Source organism: Magallana gigas, chromosome 1, assembly GCF_963853765.1.
Source record: "Magallana gigas chromosome 1, xbMagGiga1.1, whole genome shotgun sequence".
NCBI classification, from domain to species: Eukaryota; Metazoa; Mollusca; class Bivalvia; order Ostreida; family Ostreidae; genus Magallana; species Magallana gigas.
The window spans coordinates 51,358,171-51,378,273 of record NC_088853.1 but is presented as its reverse complement, the minus strand read 5'-3'; the positions used below and the strand labels follow the sequence as shown (position 1 = coordinate 51,378,273).

General features: G+C 31.3%; 1 protein-coding gene across 12 annotated transcripts; it reads left to right on the top strand.

Annotated features, from left to right (window-relative positions):
- The first annotated feature begins 8,462 nt into the window (after positions 1-8,462).
- On the top strand, positions 8,463-18,286 carry LOC105340708 (uncharacterized). Of its 12 annotated transcripts, XR_010708909.1 has the most exons (11): positions 9,005-9,215; positions 12,369-12,523; positions 12,612-12,713; positions 12,818-12,913; positions 13,038-13,160; positions 13,409-13,583; positions 14,074-14,203; positions 14,428-14,564; positions 15,714-15,814; positions 16,110-16,251; positions 16,528-18,286. XR_010708909.1 is itself a non-coding variant. In XM_034465402.2 (9 exons), the coding sequence occupies exons 2-9, from the start codon at positions 12,418-12,420 to the stop codon at positions 16,710-16,712; spliced, it is 999 nt and encodes a 332-aa protein (XP_034321293.2). In that variant the 5' UTR covers positions 8,467-8,571; positions 12,369-12,417; the 3' UTR covers positions 16,713-18,286. The 12 variants fall into 12 exon arrangements, 7 of the variants coding, with proteins under 7 accessions (XP_034321293.2, XP_065926411.1, XP_065926409.1 ...); XR_010708911.1 differs by lacking the exon at positions 9,005-9,215 and adding an exon at positions 8,463-8,571 and having other exon boundaries at positions 13,038-13,583; XR_010708912.1 differs by lacking the exon at positions 13,409-13,583.
- Positions 18,287-20,103: the final 1,817 nt, after the last annotated feature.

Below are 20,103 nucleotides of genomic sequence, written 5' to 3'. Positions count from 1 at the left end.
TCTCTGTATGTTTCTAAATACTCAAAATCTTATGAGCTACTAGTATTTATTCATCTTCTTTCTCTCTAACTTTCTGTTTCGGGAGTTGTTGTATCTCCGTTCAACATTTACAAAACTAACTTTCTAAAATCACGCTTAAGCTTACCCAATTTTTTTTATTTTAAATTGATATGATTTTATGATGTTAAACAATGGTGCATTTGTAGTATAATTTATGATAAATTGTGCCCCAAATCAGATCACTATTTAACGTCTATAAATAATCTCTCTCTCCTCTCTCTCTCTCTCTCTCTCTCTCTCTCTCTCTCTCTCTCTCTCTCTCTCTCTCTCTCTCCAAACGCAGATTTAAATACCTGAAGCGAAGGTTCCTGCTTTGCATATTCTTCTCGTGTTTAAGGGGGGGGGGGGGGTTATTAATAAAGATGTTTCTTTATAAATATAATCAATAGCAGAAAGATAAGATGTAGCCTGATGCAGCATGATCCCTTAAAACAGGTATGCAACAATCTATACTAGCATACGAGTAAACGAATGTCAATCATTTCTTAACATACAATCTGGGGCTTCAATTTAGTTGATTGACAGGTGTACACTGACTAGGTAAATTTGAAGGCGGTGCTTATTTTCTTGGTCTTTTTAAAACACTTTTAGGAATCAATGCTTGTCTTCACAAGGTTTTAGCATACCTATTAGTAAAATATCTTGCATTAAATTTGTGATTTTTTTACTAATTGTTTCTTAGATAGGTACATACGAGAACGCGCAGAAACCATGTCGTCACAAAAACTAATGACGTAATGGGCTAAGATTTAGGTGATTCCCCTAGTACATGTATACGTACCCATACACGTTTAAAATTTCAACCTCTATAATATGATTTATAGTTAAGTGTAGCTGTCAATTATATATTTTAATCGAGGGAGATAACTTTTGTTTCAGTCCAATACTTTTGTTCACCTGCAATTGATTGTTAAGTAGCGGCGGGTTTGGCTTGCTCAACTTGTTCGACAATTGACAGGGATACATACGTGGTTTGACATGGAACACCTGTCTTAAACTTCGTTGTAATTAGGTCCGCATGGATACTTAAAAATATGGAATCTGCGTGCTTGTAATGTATGTATATTCCTACCAATGATTACTACATAAAAGTAAGGGTACCTAGATTTTTCTTCTTGGGTTGGTCTTATGTCCATGTATATTCTGGCCCATGCATGAATGAGCAATGTGAATGTAACTTACAATTTTAGTATATTTTGTTTGCACAGCTTATTTGAAATCATATTTTAGATATCGATATTTGTTATTAAGAATGCAAGTTTTTAGGTCATTGCAATCAAATACTGTTTACAGGGAAATATTTGCCTCCGTTTTAATTTCGCTGCTTTCGCCCTCGTTGACAGCGGGCGTATTTAAGAATGGGCGATTTCCAATATCTCATATTATTTCCCTTTAAACAATACTGTGTCTGGGCGAATTAGTGACGGGGCGAGCTTTTGCAAGTGTGAAAAGGCGAAATTACATGGGGCGAAAATTACATATACAGAACTCATAATAATGTATATTTAGTCAGTGATGTCACATCTATGAAGAAAGCTTTATATGTATATTTTTTAATTGCCTTACATATCTATTAAACAAATCTTTTACAAGAGAACATTAAAAATAATACAAGAACGTTTAGTGTAAAGTAGGTAAAAAAAAACTAATAAAATTGAAATGCTATGAGAAATGTTGGGAGCATGGGAAAAAAGGTTGATATTTAAAGCAAATTTTATTGCGATTTTATAACAAAACGCATATGGTATCTTTGTTCAATCTTTTGTTGAGGGAGAAGAATTTGATATCCCGGAATATTTATCTGGTTGGTTGATTGCCGCGGTATTACCTGTGTGTACTTAGTTTAGAAAGTTAAATGCACCTTAAACGATAAACAAAAATGACGGGGAATTCTATAATGTAGTGTAAAAACCCAGACAACTTCTACGGAGATGATGTACGTTTTAGCATAATTTAAATATACGCCATTATCCCTCCGGTCAAATAGGTAATATTTAAGAGTGTTGTTTACTCAGGGTTTCAGTTCTCAAATTGCTATAAAGTTCAATGTAATGTGTAAAATTTGTTCTAAAAACATAAAGTATTTATGAAATGAATTATTATTGACAAAACATTCAATATTTTTACTTTATTATGGTATTAGGCTCAAACATAAATTGACATATAGCCAAACAGATGAAATTCGGACTAAATTTTGCAGATTTCTTTTTCTGCTAAACTTTTTTTTGGCAGTATTCTATTATCAAAGGTAGGATTTTATATTTAAGTATATGTAATTTTACATATTTTCCGTTGGTTTTATCTCACTTATTCATTAAAATAATCCTATGGCACGAATTATAAAAATATTTAAAAAGGCTAAAAAACGAGAAAAGACACCATATCTTAAAATTTTGATCATTGACCTCATATAAATTTTATGCCAACAGAATAAGGTTAATATAAGTAGTTCAATACCATAAAGGTTTTTGTATTATCATCATTCATTTTTTGTAAAATTGGATCCAAAATTGGTAGGGATTTGAAAACTGATAGAGGAAATTCGGACTGGAAAATTTTTTGAAATTGTTGCTGAAATCTAAATGCTGTGAACTTATTTGGTGCCTCTACCATTCATAAACTGTATCTTATTTTTAAAGTGTTTAATTATTTTTAATATTTTTATAATTAAAAAAAATCTCAATCGTAGTGTAAAATTTTTTGGTATTTTTCTTGATTTTTCAAAAAATATTTAATGGCCGTTAACTCAAAAAGTATGTCATTGACCTACTTTTCTGAAAGTGAAAAATAACACTACAAGCAAAGGTCTATAACACACAATAGATGATTTTTCATTATCATCAGTGGATTTGTTTTTCATTCTGAGTAAACTTCTTGATTAATTGTGAACAAATAAGATACCAAGTCGTACAGAGTCGTTTTGAAATGCAATAGGTAAGATACAAAAAAATTGAATATGGAATAAAGATCGGAAATTTACTAATAATTTAACGACAAAAGAAGATATCTTTAAAACTGATTAGCGCTGACAAAGTACATATATTTAAGCAATTGTCAATATTCTTCCATAAAAAGTTTGAAAGTCACACTAATGCGTTGTTTTTTAAAAAAAAACTTGTAGTTTTTTAAAGAAAAAATTCTGGTATTAGGTAAAAAAAAAGTTACGAAACGCAAACAATCTAAACGATCACGCACGGTAAAAAATGCAAACCAATTTTTCCTATACACGAACGATTCCGCACGATACACGAACGATCACCTACGTTACACAAACCTTTTAACACAATTGGTCTGTTAACAATAACGTTATCTGAACTTATTCACCGTGGTCTATCGTATTCGATATAGATATTATTATACCCATTAAAAGAAAAATTATTTCATTAAAAAACTTCTAGTAAACTATTGCTACACGTATTTTTGTTAATATTATACTAGTAAGATTATAAAGCATTATTTTTTTTCCTATGACGAGTTAAAAATATGCGACAGATTTTTAGAAGAAAAATATAACGCAATTGTCTATTATGAGGTCGCTACAGTAGGCAACAACTCAACATGTATGTTTTCCCGTCAATCTGACTCTTATCTAATCCAAGAATTACTTCAGGCCTCTCTCTCTCTTTCTCTCTTTCTCTCTCTCTCTCTCTCTTGTTTAAATAAATAAGATGTTATGTAACGTATAAATACATGTAGCCGTTTTCTAGAAAAAAGTAAAATATTAAAGGAATTTGGAATTTTATATCTGCAAAAACGCGTGATTATTTTCGATCTTCACAAGATGTGGACCGTCTATATTTAAACGAAAAGTAATACATATATCAGACAGGTACATTACAAATCATTCAGTGTGTTAACGCGTGTTATAACTATAACATAGCACTTCTTGTCTGTGACAGTACCGGTGCTCTGACCACGTGCCGTGACAAATCGAATCAGCAATATGTCATATCAGTGACGTATATATATATATATACTGTGAGTGACTGGTCATAATAATAATTATTATGCGCTATCTTACCCATATGAAGATAAAATAATGCATGATTCAGACAGGTATATTGAAATCCACAAGTACAGCACAATTGAAAGAAAATATCTCCCTGTGTTTAATCGCGTGTATTACTATTACATAACACATCTTGTCTGTGACAGTAGCCGTGCTCTGTCCACGTGCCGTGAAATATCGTATTAAATGTTTAAACAACTCTCTCTCTCTCTCTCTCTCTCTCTCTCTCTCTCTCTCTCTCTCATTAACACAGTAACACATTAATACATGTAGCTGTTTTCTGGAAAAAGTAAAATTTTAAAGGAATTTTATATTTGCAAAAAAAGCGTCATTATTTGAAGTGACAATACAATTCGTATGTATGGTGGCATGTATCCGCCACCACTTCTCAAATATTTATGTCAACTTGTCAAATCTTGTTGACTTGTCAGAAAATAACCATATTGACTAAAAATTGCATATTTTGTTGTCAAAGCGTGTTAGTGCAACTAACTGTCAGTAACTTATCACTATAATATCTGTCAAGTCGACATCATAATTATCTGACAAGCCGATATAAAGATCTGATTAGTTAACATAATTATATGACAAGTCATAGTCAGTCATTACCATTTAAATGGCGAATAACTCTGCTGGTTTATTCTTTCAGATTATCACTATGCACCCTCGCCGAAGCTTACAGGACGTTTTACGATGAAATCTTTGTTAAACGCCTATTCCCACTATGTACATGTACTCTGACATTTGGCACAATCTTCTTTGTAAGACCTGTGTGGGGAGCCATGCCTTAGAAGTGTCGACATTGTCGAGTTGTTCCATTCATTAAGAGAAGATCTACTCATATGTGTTATCTACATTCACCAAAAATTTGTGAACTTTTTTTTGAACAATGTGACAATATAATCTGTGCAACCTGTGTTACCTCCGGAGATCACGAACAACACATAAAAGTTGGCATCGGGGAAAAGATTACCACCATGAAAGAAGACTTCAAAAAAGATATACAGAAACTGGAAGAATTCTTTCTTCCTAAATATGAAGCCATTGTATTTAAAATCCCCGATCAAAAAGCTGCATTTAAGAAAAACTCACAAAAATTAAATTAATATTGCCACAAAAGGAGAAGAATGGCACAAAGAAATAGATGATATTATAAAGAAACTTAAATCCGACATTGATGGAATGGCATCTAGACAAAACACCGTCCTAAATAAAGGGGAAGATGACTATGCATGCATAATTTCTTAAATCAAACGAAGTACTTTTGGTCTGAAATGTAAATTGAACAATAATGAATTCCACGGTTTGTCTGCATACAAATTCAGAAATGCTGAATCTAGACGAATGCTGCACCCTAAATTTCCTTACCAACTTTTATCACTCACCAGATCAACAAAGAGCATATGAAATTAAGTCGGCCTTAGCCTATAAAGGAAGACTAAGAGACCCCATAATTAATAATTCCGTCGCACGTGAAATAGTTAATCTTCGATATTACACACTCCTTTATAGAAAAAATCATTTACCTCCTTTAACATGCACGCAAAGATCATTCAAAGTTACAATCTTTATCTGTTTTCATTTACCACATTCAACAGGAATTTTTGCAAACATCATAGGTAACCTATTTATGTATAAATAAGAATACATTTATTGTTACCCGTTATTTAAACATTGTTTGTGCAACCGGTACCTACTTGTCTTTAATATCTTTTCATAAATTTGAAATGTACATTGATAGTGATTTGCATGAAAGTACTATAATTCTTTGCATTGATTTATGTTACTTTTGATCATTAAAGAATACCATAGTACTGTTATTTCTTGAAACATTTCATACGAGAAAATAATATATAGGCCTGTACATACACATAATATTCTGGGTATTTTAATACATGTAATCTTTAAAATTAAAAAGGGTTCTGATTTTTGTAATTAAACGCAAAATTATATTCATAAAATCGAAAAAACCAAACTTTAATAGTTTTCTAGTGTTAGTTTCTTAGAAATTATCTAAACTTTCCCTTAAATCAAACAGTTCTTTTGAGCAAGTGGCTTGTCTAAATTAAAGGTAAATATATTGTATATATTTTTTATCATTGCATACAAATTGAGTAATGAAAATTTGTATGCACACACCGCTGCAGTTATGAGACTATATCTTTCAAATAATAATGATTCAATGCTTATATTTACATATTTTTAACTTCTTGCCTTGTGTGCAAATGTGATTTATACGTCAAAACTTCTGTTTTATCCTAAGGGTAAGTTCAAATTAATGGAAGAGCCACTGTAACAGCCACAAGCGTGAACTTTTGATTCTCGCTTGTGACGTAGCATTTTACAGCGTTCATCGTTTGTGACGGCAATGTAGTACCCTGTGTGTGTTACGGTCTTATAACTGCAGTGTGTTTTCACACACTTTACATGCAAAAAATATTTGGAATGTAAATATTTATCATTATTGTAAAATCCCTCTTGGTGTATGCATTTTTTTACAATAATTAATTTGTCTTGATTAAATATCTTCTGAGCATTCTTAATATTTTTAGAGTAATACGATTAGGATAAGACAAAGTGACTTCAATTTTTAATTAATTAAAAAGTTCATAGAACGTAATGGGGTAAAAACTTTATCAAAATTTTAAAAACAGTTTGAAGGAGACGAACTTTACAGCTAAACAAAACCAGGTTATTTATACATTAAATTTCGTTTCTAAAATAAATAGATCAATACATCTGATGAAGTTGCACAATAAAAAAATGACAAAGGTTTTAATAAAGCTATCTTGTTTAATATTTTAATATTTGATTTTATTTATGTTTAATATTTTTTTTATATATTATATTTTTACACTAATAACAACGTACAAATGCATGTGATACTAAACGCGTCTTTCCATTTATGAATTTTCATTTTTTTTTTAAGCATTTCACAAATCATTTAGTATGAATAGAAATAGATATTCATAACATAAAAGGCATATTTCTAGAGGTGAAATTTCTAAATGATCATATCTGGTATCGATGTGAATGTACGAAGCATGAAACATTCAATGATCCATCAGTCAGATTCGACAAGATAACAAACGTATCCAAAACGTATCCATGTTTACTCTTGCGGAGAGAGAAGGTAAATGTTGGTGTCAATGTTTTTCGGTAATGATTAGAGATCGACTGAATGCTTTAAAAACAGCACTTGGCATAAACGAACTTGTTTGACACACAAGTTGATATCAGTTTCAATATAAAATCAGTGTTCTCCTATTAAAGCATTATTAGGAGTGTTTATGATGTACACAATAATTCTGCACAAAATATGGCCTATCTTCTGCTACAGATAATGCCTGGTAAATAGATAACATTGACGCACATGGTTCAATTCAACCCCTAAATATATCCTTGTTTACCAAGATACTTGTAGCGAGAGAAGGTGAATGCATATGTCGGCAAGTTACAGTCGTGTATAAAATTATAGCAGTAGCAATCTCGAGTCTTGATTCTAATCCTTAATAATTTATAATTAAGATGTATAGTAAGATAAAACAAGAAATCAGTGGAAACAGAAAAAAATGTTTTAGATCTCAGGCATGTAACAATGTTTTAAGCGGCCGGGAGGGGGGGGGAGGGGTACCGCAACATTTATCATATTCCACTTTCGGGTCTTCAAAAATTATCACGTGTCTGAAACAAAAAGATTTAATACGTGGATCATAACGGTTGATCGTATAAGATAAACAGAATTTGGAAAAAAGAGTTAATAAAAGTAAATTGTAATAAAAGTAATGCCAAAACCATAGCCATTCTACCAACAAAATTTTTTTCCATAAGACTTTACAAGCAGTGATCATAAAAGAGAGTATCCCCTCCCTTGGTTAAGATAGTCTTAATCCCCTTTTTACCTATTTAGCTGGTTTAAAATGGTCCCACTGTTTTGTGCGAATGTGTGATATTTTCTCCCTTACGGCCGTTTTAAATTACACAAAACACATTTTTGTTTACTAAGATGTGATTTTCACCGCACAGTCACCTGATTTAAAGCCCCCCAAAAAAGTTTGTGTTTTTAAAAGAAAAGTTCATAGTTTCATTCACACTTTTATCGCATGTTTTTGTTTCTTGTTTTTGTTCTTGTTTTTTTTTTTTGTTTTTTTTGTTTTTTTTTTTTTTGAACTATGTAAGAAATTTGGACTTTTGGGGGTAGAATTTGTATATAACGTGTATGCATCGTTTTTTTAAACGAGCGCGCAAAGTTCATCAGGACGTGGATACATAAAAAAATATTAAGAAATTAAGGTAAAACCTTGTAATTATTTTTTTTTTCAGTTTGATTGATCTTACGAAAAAAGTGAGATATTTTCCTGCAGTTTTATGCACATGTTAATTCAAACGGTACAAAAAACCTTTGATCAGCAGGACATATTTTCAAAAATCAAAATGGCCGCCATCATCATGCGAATACTTAAGTTCACAGTATGTAGGTCATTCAGAGGGAGACGTAAAAGGTAACTTTAAAATTCGTTTGGGTGTTTTTTACGGGCAACGAAGGTTGCAACTATCTCATGATTATTAATTGCTGACTGGTTTTTTTCTGCAATGTTTGTTTCCTGAATAAATAGAAAAAAGCAAAACATTATTCTCATTATTAAATAGAAGCAACGAAATGTACATGATGACATTTATCTCGGGATCTGTTGAAAAGAAGTCCTTTTTACAATTTGCTGCATTTATAAATGTAGAACATCAACAAAACACAAAATATTAATTTGAATTGTAATATGTAAGGAAGGTGAAAATGACTCAACTTGATAACTTCAATCGGGTTTGACATACATTGTGTGTCGGAAGTTAGGAGATAAAAACAAAATACCATTGCCATTCAAAGCAATTGTAATAACATTATATAACAGGTACGGTATACGTATCTGTTTTCAAACTAGGCTAGGGGGATTCAATTCACAAACAATTTCTGGTTGATTGCCGGGGCCATTTACCTGCCTGTTATTTAACAGAGGAAGTCGATAGCTTCTTACATAAACGATAGTCAGATCGTGTTTTAATTATTTTTAACATGCGCCTGCAGTGACGGGAATACGTTTTCCTGCATATTGTGTAATATAAAAGAGCCAATGTCCATGCGGTTGAACAGGTACTTATAAAGTGATTTGGAATAACATAGTTTACAGATAAGTCAGGAAACGTATGTTTGGATAAAATTCTTCTGTTTAAGTACATATGTATTGGTATGAGTGTGAGTCATTATGAGTGTGAGTGTGAGGTATGAGTGTGGTATTAGTGTGAGTCAACAATACTTGATTTTTATGTAAAGGAAGTCACTGTTGTACATTTATAAACCTAGTATTGATAATTGATTGAAACAAAATGAATTATGTTACATTGGTAAAAAATAATTACACTTCCCGATTTCCTTTGATATTTTTTTTTTCAATTTTTACTTCTTCTTAAAAGCCTAGATTTGATGTTCAGCACTTATTTTTGCAATGCATATGTATATTATTGTTAAGATACTTTTGCGGCAGTGCATATTTCCTTTAAAATCCAAAAAAAAAAATTATATAAAAAATTACAGGGAAATTAACAAATTTTATATTATGTTATTTGTTAATGTCCAAAATTTGTCGAGAAAAATTGAAAATAAAACATTTTTTATCTATAAATACCTGTAATACAAAACATTTTGTCGAATAATGTATGTGTTTTGTGTAACAAATTATAGTAAATAATTAACAACAGTACATTTCACCAATTTAGATACCATGTCTTTCGTAATAGACCTTCCAATTAGCTTCGGCTGGATCTTTTAACATTTTAGATCGTGATATTTAATCATTCGTATGGGCTTTCAAGCTATTATGCAATAGAAATAGATGTTTTGCAAAACATCGAAAAAGTTAAATTCTTTCTGTCCATGGATTTAATTCCAGTTTTGCTTGAGTGATTATCTGTATTTGAATCAACAATTTTAAAAAAATACTAGTATTTTGTCTATTTAATTGCATTATTTACATTTATGTATATTTCTATGGAAAAATTCCTCTTTTGATCACTTCGTGACGTTAAGCAGCTGTACCTCCGCCCTTAATTCTTTATATAGTTAACCTTCATAAAACGATCTTGTTCCTGAGAGAGTTTTAAATGGTGATAATTCATACAATTTATATTCAGTGTCCTTACAAATATGTTTTCATGCATTCTGAATCAAACTTTGTCTGAAATTTTATCCTTAATAAAAAAGTTTGACTTTCACTATCCATCAATATGATTTTAAATCAATTTTTAATATTATCTTATCTTCAAAACTGTAATATCATCTCCTGTGACACTGGATTAACAGGACTGCAGAACTTAAATATCTAAATATAGAAATATGAGGGATGTTCTCATATTTAACATTTTCGCAATGAATGTAATATTCAGAAGTTTGGAGATTGCAAGATTTGCGCTATTTAAAGTGGATTTGTAACATAATGCTTGTCAAATACTTGTGTATAAATAATCCAATGCACGATTATCTGACTTTGGTTTATCAACAGCAAGATGTGACGATATGACTCATCCTTGTCCTGCAATTTATAGCTGTTTTGACTAGAGCTTGGACTTTTGGCACTCTGTATTAAACTACAATTTGACACAACTTATCGTTCACTTGACTGGCCAATCATTGGCTAATTAAGAAATGAACTCAATGTCTACCCAAGTTATACGAGTATAACCTGGGTTGGGTCAATTTACGCTTTATAATCCGCTTCGCGGATTATAGAAAAACCTAAATTGCTCCAACCTAGGTTATACGAGTATATCTTGGGTAGATATTGAGTTCATTCCTTATAATTTAATTTTCAGTAATTTGCAGTGAAAATTGAGTCCGTTTTACTTTTAAAAATGATATTAATCTGTTCAAAATTCAAACGTTACGTCAATCGGATTAATACGTCTTTGACGTTGGTGCATTGTGACGTGTCTTGTGACGTGCAAACCAGGTTATATAAATTTAACTAATTTTTTCTATCCAATCAAATGCCGCGTTACAACCAGAATTAAATTATTAGATATGAATACATTGAACGCAATGAAACCAGTCCGACTTTGTCCACTAATATATATACATGTATATCACTTGAACAAGTGTCAATTTCACACAGCAGAACAGATCTTTAAAAACAAATTACGATATCAAGAGTCTTTGATTATTGAGAAGCTTCTCTTAGCGAAACAGAATAAAGAAGGTAAATATTTGATAGCTTTTTAAAAAGTAAACTAAACAGTAACATCCCACCAAATGTCAAAGCACTAGTTTAAATATAGCATTTTAATCAAAGTACTCATAGTACTGAAAAGCGCTAACCCAGCTTCTGAATGTATATTAAGGATAAACAGTGTATGTATGTATATAAACTTTCAGCTTTTGTATTGGCACTATAACGTATTTCCTCATTACTGCGTGACACCCCTTGCAATGATGCATGTAAGCCCCGTACATTAGATTTACAATAGCGCGTATGATTCACAATAGCCCTTGCAGTTATGTGCATAAACCCCTGAAACTGGTTCCCTAACCAGTTTAAATGATGTATACTTCTGCTCATAGGGGGCGGTTATTCGATGCACCGGAAGTAGAAGTCTTACGACAATAAAGCGCTAGGCTCTGCTTACAGCTTTAAAAAGGAATATTTATTCAAGGTTCCATTCTTGTATCCACCTACAGTTTTTAAGGTTGATCCTCACAAAATCCAAATTTTGGATCTTTTAAGGAATGCACCATTAAACGAACAGGTATTGCAAAAAATCTTGTTTATCAAAAAATATTATTTCAAACGGACATTTTCAATTTCCAAACAAGTATCTTGTTCAGAGTAACAGAATTATTGCGTTACCTTTGCACATTTGTTCCACACATGTTTAACTTAAGCTCTGCGGGACATAGATGAAGGGCTAAATGAAACAACGCTAACATGATAAAGGAACCAATTTGACACACTGATAGAGTAAGACTGTGCTCCATCCATATGCATAGACACTGTATGTCTATCAAAACTGGTAACCTTTTTTTTTACGTTGGATGTTGGTGGAACGAGTACTTAGTTAACAAATAATGTACATGTATATATCAATTATATAGTGAAATGTTGTTTGTGAGGAAGAAGAAGTTATGACCACGTCTTTAATATCCTCCCTGAATAAAGGGCTTACTCTCCTGTAATAAATGCTGAGTGGTTTTGAACGAAATATTCTTTTTATCAAAATCACTTTTTAACATTTAACATTTTGTTTTCAATTGAAGGATCACCTAAAAAGATTTAAGGATAAAATCACACGACATAGGCATTGAAATGGCAATGTTTGACCTAAAGATGAATACAGACTATTCTCATGTCAATTCAGATAATTTTGATGTGTTCCTTTCTCCACATGTGGGAAGGTTGACAGAAATATTTAGTAAGTATAACTAATTAGAAAATGTTCGTCTGATGCGCTTTTTATGTCTTTTTCTGCTTATAGAGAGAAGTTTCTGCTTCTTTTTCAGACAAATATCTTGATGGATTGGATTTTAAAACAAAGGTCAATCTTGCAGATTTCGGAGCGAATGACGGAAAAAATATATTTCCGTTTCTAAAGATAATGATCGGTAGGATAAAAATGTTTAATGAATAAATTATATTCATTTGATTCCCATCAAAATCAACATCATCCAATTTTTTTTTTAGCTATAATTATGACTTTTATATACAGAACTTATTCGACGAAGATCAGCATCGTGTGAAATATATGTAACATTGAATGATCAACCTACAAATGATTTCACTGCTTTGGTTAAGAATGTAGAAGGTTAGTTATTCAAGTATTAAAAAATTGAATCAATTACATTTAATAAGAATAAATGACACTTCCTTTATTATTATTTTTTACAATCACATTCCTCAGACCTACAATCTACAAATTTTTACCCCAGATAAGACTTGACTGACTCCGACAAACCTATAATCGTATCTCAGCTACCATTTCGGGTTTAAAATCAATACAACAAATGAATTCCTATTGGTTGGCATTGACCATTGGTGATTGCTTGAATTGGGTAAGTGATGTCACGTGTTAATGTTTGTTTAATGGTCGGTTAATGATTAGATTTTATGACATTGAGTAATATATTCATTATACAGATCTCAAGGTAGAACTAAACAAATTTTCTAATCATTCTTTTTGTCTGAAAATTTGATTATATATTCTTTGGAATAAAATCCATAAATATTCAAAATTTAAAAAATCCGACCACATAAAGTTTGCTCACATGTCCTTAAACCATCTGTTTGAATCTCATTTCAGTGGAATGAAGTGGAAAATGGAATAGTTATTGTTAGAATCTGCTACGTACACCGATACACATTTGATAAATTTGGTGACATTAACGAAAACCTTTGAGTTTGATGTCGACGTGTTATTCTTCTAGAAAACAAAAAATAACAGTTTTGTTTTCTAGAGAATAACAAATGGCTAAAATGTAAATATCATGTTAGTTAACAGACATATTTTTAGCCAATCCAGAAAAAGAATGTATATTGCATTTGATGATATTGTAAAATATTTACAAAATTATTAATCTTTAAAAAATTTAATAGATTAAATAGAAAAAAATAGATTTTTTAAAGAAAGTTGTCAAAATGAGCTCTTTGATATGGCATAACTGTTAAGACTTTTTAATTAACTATTCACTGTTTCAACTTGTTTGTGAGTAGTGTGAGGTGAGTGAATGGTAAACATTAATTTGTATTGAAAATGAATAAAAAGAAAAGAAAAATAGTTATGTAGCAACCATAAGATTTACACGACAGCTATTACATAAGTTAAAGCGGTATGTATAAACTTTTCTTTTAGTTTTTTTCCTACTTATTTGACATTGAAAGTTATCATTTTTTTTCTATTTTTAAAAGGAAACATATGTTGATGGTTTTTACATGAGATTCAAGTAATATTATAAACCCAAATTCTAGATTTTAAGAAAGAGATAAAGGACGACTTCCTAGCAGTACACACTATTCCTGGGAGCGCATACCAACGCTGTTTACCTGACGAGACCATCGATATTGGAACCTGTTCATTGGTGTTGCACTGGCTTTCTGAGTAAGTCAGCAAATTAGTGAAAATTAATGAAAATTCTCCACATATTACTTCGGTACGAAAAAAATATTTTTTTCTAAGCTCTTCGAAAAAAAACTGAGGAGTAAGTCTGATTTTTTTTCAGTAAAACAGTGAAAACCAAGTGTTTGCGAGATATTTAACAACGGTTAATCGTGTTAAGAATACCAGGACGTTGTTTAAATCTGTTTAAACATGTTTATTTGTAGGTATGTTGTACTTGAAAAAGCATTATTTTACGTTCCTGGCATGATGGTAAGTAATGAAGAAAGAACAAAGATTAGAGGTTTAGCTGCAGAGGATTTGAAAAATTTCATAAAGTCCAGATCTACTGAAATGAAAAAGGGTAAATTACTTGTATCCAAAAATTGCAGACTCTGTAACAATAAGCTTGTACGCCAAGGCAGCTGATCTTAAAAGCCGCAAAATACAAATCCACTCTTTTTTATACCCAATACGTGCTACAATATTATTGAGGCTACTAAGAGAAGCAAGTGTAAATATTTTTGTTTTCCAATATTGAGATGATTCTCTTACCTTGCAATACCCATCTTTTTCATTCTTGGTTGTAAAACACACAATCACAATCAGGTAAAAAAAAAACTTGCTCTAATGTCCTAACTTTCTTCCTTTGTACATGCCGTATTATTTCATAAGCTTTGTTTCTGAATGTGGGCCTTTCTAGCATAATGTAAGGCATTCAAATGTTTAGTAAATACCTAGTTTTACCCTCTAGAGGTGGCAATTTTTCGTTCAAGATTTTTTAGCATTTTATTATTCTCTGTCCCAAGATACCCTCGATTCACATGTTCTGTTATTATTCTATATTTATAAATATCTCATGGTTTTATCCATGTTCATTCGAAAGTATGAAAAGTTTCCAAGATTTCTCAGTTAAAACGCCCCTGTTAGCTTATCAGATTTCAATACACGACTAAAACGTGTGAAGTCTACGGGGAATTTGCATGCAAGCAAGCCGGGATGATATCGTTGAAAAATTGTGCGAGGTGTTCCGAGTGACTTTCAAATGGAGAAAAGATGTAAACATTTACATTAAAAATCTCCATTAGAAATTTGTTTTTGTTCCTGCATTTTTTTCGTGTAAAAAATAATGTGTCGAAGATGATTTCTTGGACATTTTCCCTTTCATTGATTTCAATTGAACTTCTTTCACACGGATGTATATTTTTTTTAAATCCTCCAAATGTGCTGCATTAATATCTTGGAACAGAATAAAGTGGACATTCGATCGATATATTTTGCTGCTGTACATGTGCGGACATTGAGAATGAACATAAGCACTTCTTGCTAAGTTTCAAAAAAATAGTCAAGTAGAGAAGTATTAATATGTTCATAATTATGATTCCTCATAATGCATCATATGGGAATGCAATTAAAGTGGAAGTTACTTTAGACTTATAGTGTAGATGATTGTGTTCTTTTGGTGTTGATTTGGGCAAAAATTTCCAAAAGTAAATTTTTATCAAAATTACAGGGGCAATTTTTTTCCTGAACATACCCACTGAACCTCTGAATGTAAATAAACTGTGTTCATCCACGTTTTATCAACTTTACCAAAGAAATGTCATATCAAAGGTACTGCTACACAGTCATTCTTTTAAGTAAATGGTATTTTTAATCATAAATTCAATTTCAAATAGGCTAATTTACTTCCTTTAGAGATCCTAGTCACGGATTTATTAATGTATGTTTAAAATGGTTAAAGGTTTAGTTTAAAATGAAATTAAAATCATTTTATTTAGTTTAAGAATAATGGTGATAAAATAATGTCCATGTATTGTTTCAAGTGCAATGTAATCAAAAACCAAATTTGTATCTGATTGAGCTGAAAGTGTTAATACTATTATCATTAGAATTACTATTAATGTAGGAAGAATTGAGGAATACGTTCGTCCCTATCTATAACGCGAGAACAGAGTCTGAGGTGAAAACAGCATTTGTAGAATTCGGGAAAGATAATGGCGTGGAACTTCTGCATTTTTCGCAGAGAATAATCTCAATGTATGAGAATAGTAAGTAACTTTGGCTTTATTCTATGTTTGGTCACAAACTTCCAACGTTTAGAGCAAAAACTCTTTCAAGCAATTTTATTGACAGTTACGTCATTTAGAATAAAAGTGTAAAAAAAATTCACCTGCTCAAGAAGAGAAAATAAATCATCTCATGCTTAGCAAGTTAAAACTGGGAGTTGCAGAACATCATAATTTAAAATCAGATCAATTGTTATGCAATGGACGTAAGTTTCAGTATTCATTATATATTTCAAAATATCATCTGATACTTTTTAGAGGACCCTGTACGAAGTCTGAAATCATGGATTCTTCCTAGTTTGATGACCGGACTATGCCAAACAAGAAGCAACGACGAAGCTGCAGATGTTTGTGAATTGTTCTTTCATGATTTGAGAAGTCGTTTCAGTGATATGAAATGGGCAAACTGTAAATTTTATGAAGTGATTTTTAAGAAACTGTAACCATTTGCAAAAGGAGCACAAGGAAACTTAACGTCTTTAGCAACTTAAGCATCAAATTAAAAGGAGTAGTTCTTGGAATATTAACAATACTTGAAGAATAATTCCTTATTTCTTCAACATTAGCTCAGTTTAAATCACCATTATGTAGACAGTGCTCAAAGTACGATGAACAAAAATAATAATTTGCCGCTTGAATTGTGAATTTAAATTTGGTAGTTTATTAGTGAGTGTCTTTGAAGTTTTGTTATGAATTAAAAGGCATGCGATCTTGCTTGAAATAATGTATAATCAGACTCCACATGTAGAAAGCATAACGTTCCCAGTTTAAAAAAAGATTTTGTTTTGTATGTATTTCAATTTACTTTAATAACAGTACTAGACCTTTAGTTAGGCATTTTTCTTTTTTTATATTATATTTCATAAATATTATAAATAATTTCGTTTTTACACAATTGAATTTTTTTTATACTAACTATACAATCCTTGTAAATATTCATTTAATGCTCCTCGTGTGTTTAATTATGCAATGCATACATATACGTTGGTAGTATACAATTATCTAGCTGCTGCGCATAAAAGTCTGCAATTTTACCCAAGAAAAGGCCATACTATTAAGCCAACGTTTATCAAAAATTATCCACCTTTTTGATTGACTGTATGACACCGTTTGTTAAGTAACTTGGACGGGTCAGCTTGTGTGTTGACAACAGCAGTTTAAACACGAATATGGATCCCCAAACCAGTTAAGCGTATAAATGTAATCAATAGCGGAAAGATAAGATATAATAGTTCTTGCAGCATAGTCCCTAAAAACAGGTACTCAGTATGCAAAAATATATATATACTGGTATATGCTAGTTCACTGGAAGCTCAATAATTAACTCATATCTCTGTGACTATCTTTATGGCTGTCAGTCTTTTGACCATTCGCTCTTCTAAAGAGCGATTCATAATAATTCATAAAATTTTGGAACCATCATTAAATCACTGTGTATTCTCTTACTCACTGTTTGCAATGTCAATTTAATTCAATGAGTAATATTTATCAATGAGGAGAAAATGCTGCACATCCCTTTTCGCCTGGCTGACTTTATTGGTGTTCAATATAGAGTCCGCGTAGATTATCAAAATCAACAATAAAATTATGTGCTGTTAGAAAATGCCATATCTTATTTGTTTTAAGGTATTGTGATATTTGGAACTTTTGTCAATCATTTATTAGTTTACGATGATATAACAATAATAAATGTGTTTAGATGCGGATATAATCCACCTTTAGAGAAATAACCAAGATAACAAAAATAAATGCATTAGAATATATTTAGAAAATTTGATATTGATTACAAAAAAAACTTTCTGCTTTTCGGTTATGAGGCGAATCGTTTATCATCTTTTATAACCAATATTGATATTATGTTTCTCTGTTGCTGTTTTGCTCTACTTGTTTAAAGTTATACTTTAAACTTATGAGTTATGCAAGAGTAAAGTTTGATTGATAATGAAAAATCCATTCGTAAAAAGCCACCTTACACCAGCATTAATGAGCAATGTGAATAAAACTTATACTTTTTGTATGATTTGTTCGCACAATTTATTTGAAATCATATTTTAGATATCGATATTTTTATTAAGAATTTTTTTTAAGTTTTTAGAGTCATCGCAATCAAATACTGTATACAGGAAAATATTCGCCTCCGTTTTATTTTTGTCCATGTCGACCTCGTCAGCAAGCGTATTTAAGACTGGGTGTTTTCCAATATTTAAAACTATTTTTTCTTTAAAAAATACTGTGTCTTGGTGAATCTAAGACGAAACGGAACTTTTTGCAGGTGTGAAAAGGGCGAAATTACATGGGGCGAAACTTACATATAAAGAACCCGTTATAATGTATATTAAGTAAGTGATGTCATATCTTTAAAGAAAGCTTTATATGTATATTTTTAAGAGAGCATTAAACAAAATACAAGGTTTAGTGTAAAGTAGGTGAAAAAAAGACGTGAACTAATAAAATGGATCAGTTCAGACAAATGTTGAAAGCATGGGAAAAAAATAAAGTTGTAATTTAAACCAAATTTTATTGCGATTTTATAACCAAACGCATATGGTATCTTTGTTCAATCTATTGTTGAGGGAGAAGAATTTGATATCCCGGAATATATTTCTAGTTGGATGATTGCCGAGGTATTACCGGCCTGTACTTAGTTTTAGAAAGTTAAATGCACCTTAAACGATAAACAAAATGACGGGGAAATCTATAATGTAGTGTAAAAAACGAGACAATTTCTAAGCAGTTTGGGTACTTTTTAACATAATTTAGGTATACGGCCATTATCCCCGATATCAAATAGATAATATTTAATATGATTTAGAATAACCACATTTTAGACATATGCTGTGAATAACGGAGGTGTCGGCAAGTGTAATGATTGTGTTTAAAGGTTTCTTACCTTTCAAATTTTAATCAATAGAGGTACATCTATTCAGAATTATTATAAAATCTTTACAGTCTGATTAGAACACCCCCTTTTCTTAATACTCGTCATGGTCTGACAGGTATCGATAGGTCTTCCTCACACGACCTTTCTTTTTATCCAACTTATTGAAATCCTATTGGAACTCTTCATTAGCAGATAGAAAAAATAATCCATGCTTCTAATCTATGTGACTTCTAGTATTGAAGAAATAAGCCTCTCATAAAATAGATAAAAGCATGTCTGTAATTGAAAAGTACAGTTAGATTGTATGTAAACGTAGAGGAGATGACTTACCTATAAGATGCTGACGACTGAAAGGAGAAGATGATTTAAATTAGACCGTGCTATTTTTTCGGTGGATCATCATGATTAATAATTCTGAATCAAGCAACCAATGCACAGCTATCTGACGTTGAACTCTCAACAAGAAAACGGTAAGATATGACGTCATGAAGTCATCCTGATCCTCCTCTTAACAAGAGCTTAAACTTAAAGCAGTTCTTGTCAAGGTACAATTTGATGCAGAGTTTATTCATCTTTAACTGCTTTTTCTTAGGGAACATGATGGAGGTGTAATCTCAACTCTTAAAAAACCGATGCAGCCTGATAATGCACGTTGATGCTAACAATGAGTCAAATGTTATTTGCGCATTTGTGTTTGAATGTTATTCATTTTTAGGTGGTGGAATCTGTGATCTGGACATCACAGGTAGAAGCCCGCAAGAAATTTGATTTATCAATAGATTATTTTGTCGAATAGTTAATAACGTCGTCTCACCTTCTATTTTTAACAAGGCACCCTGGTACTAACAATTTAACGGCAGAAGAAGATATCTTTTAAAAAAAGATTAGCGTTGACAAGGTACATGTATGTAAACACTTGTCAATATTCTTCCATAAAAAGTTTAAAAGTCACA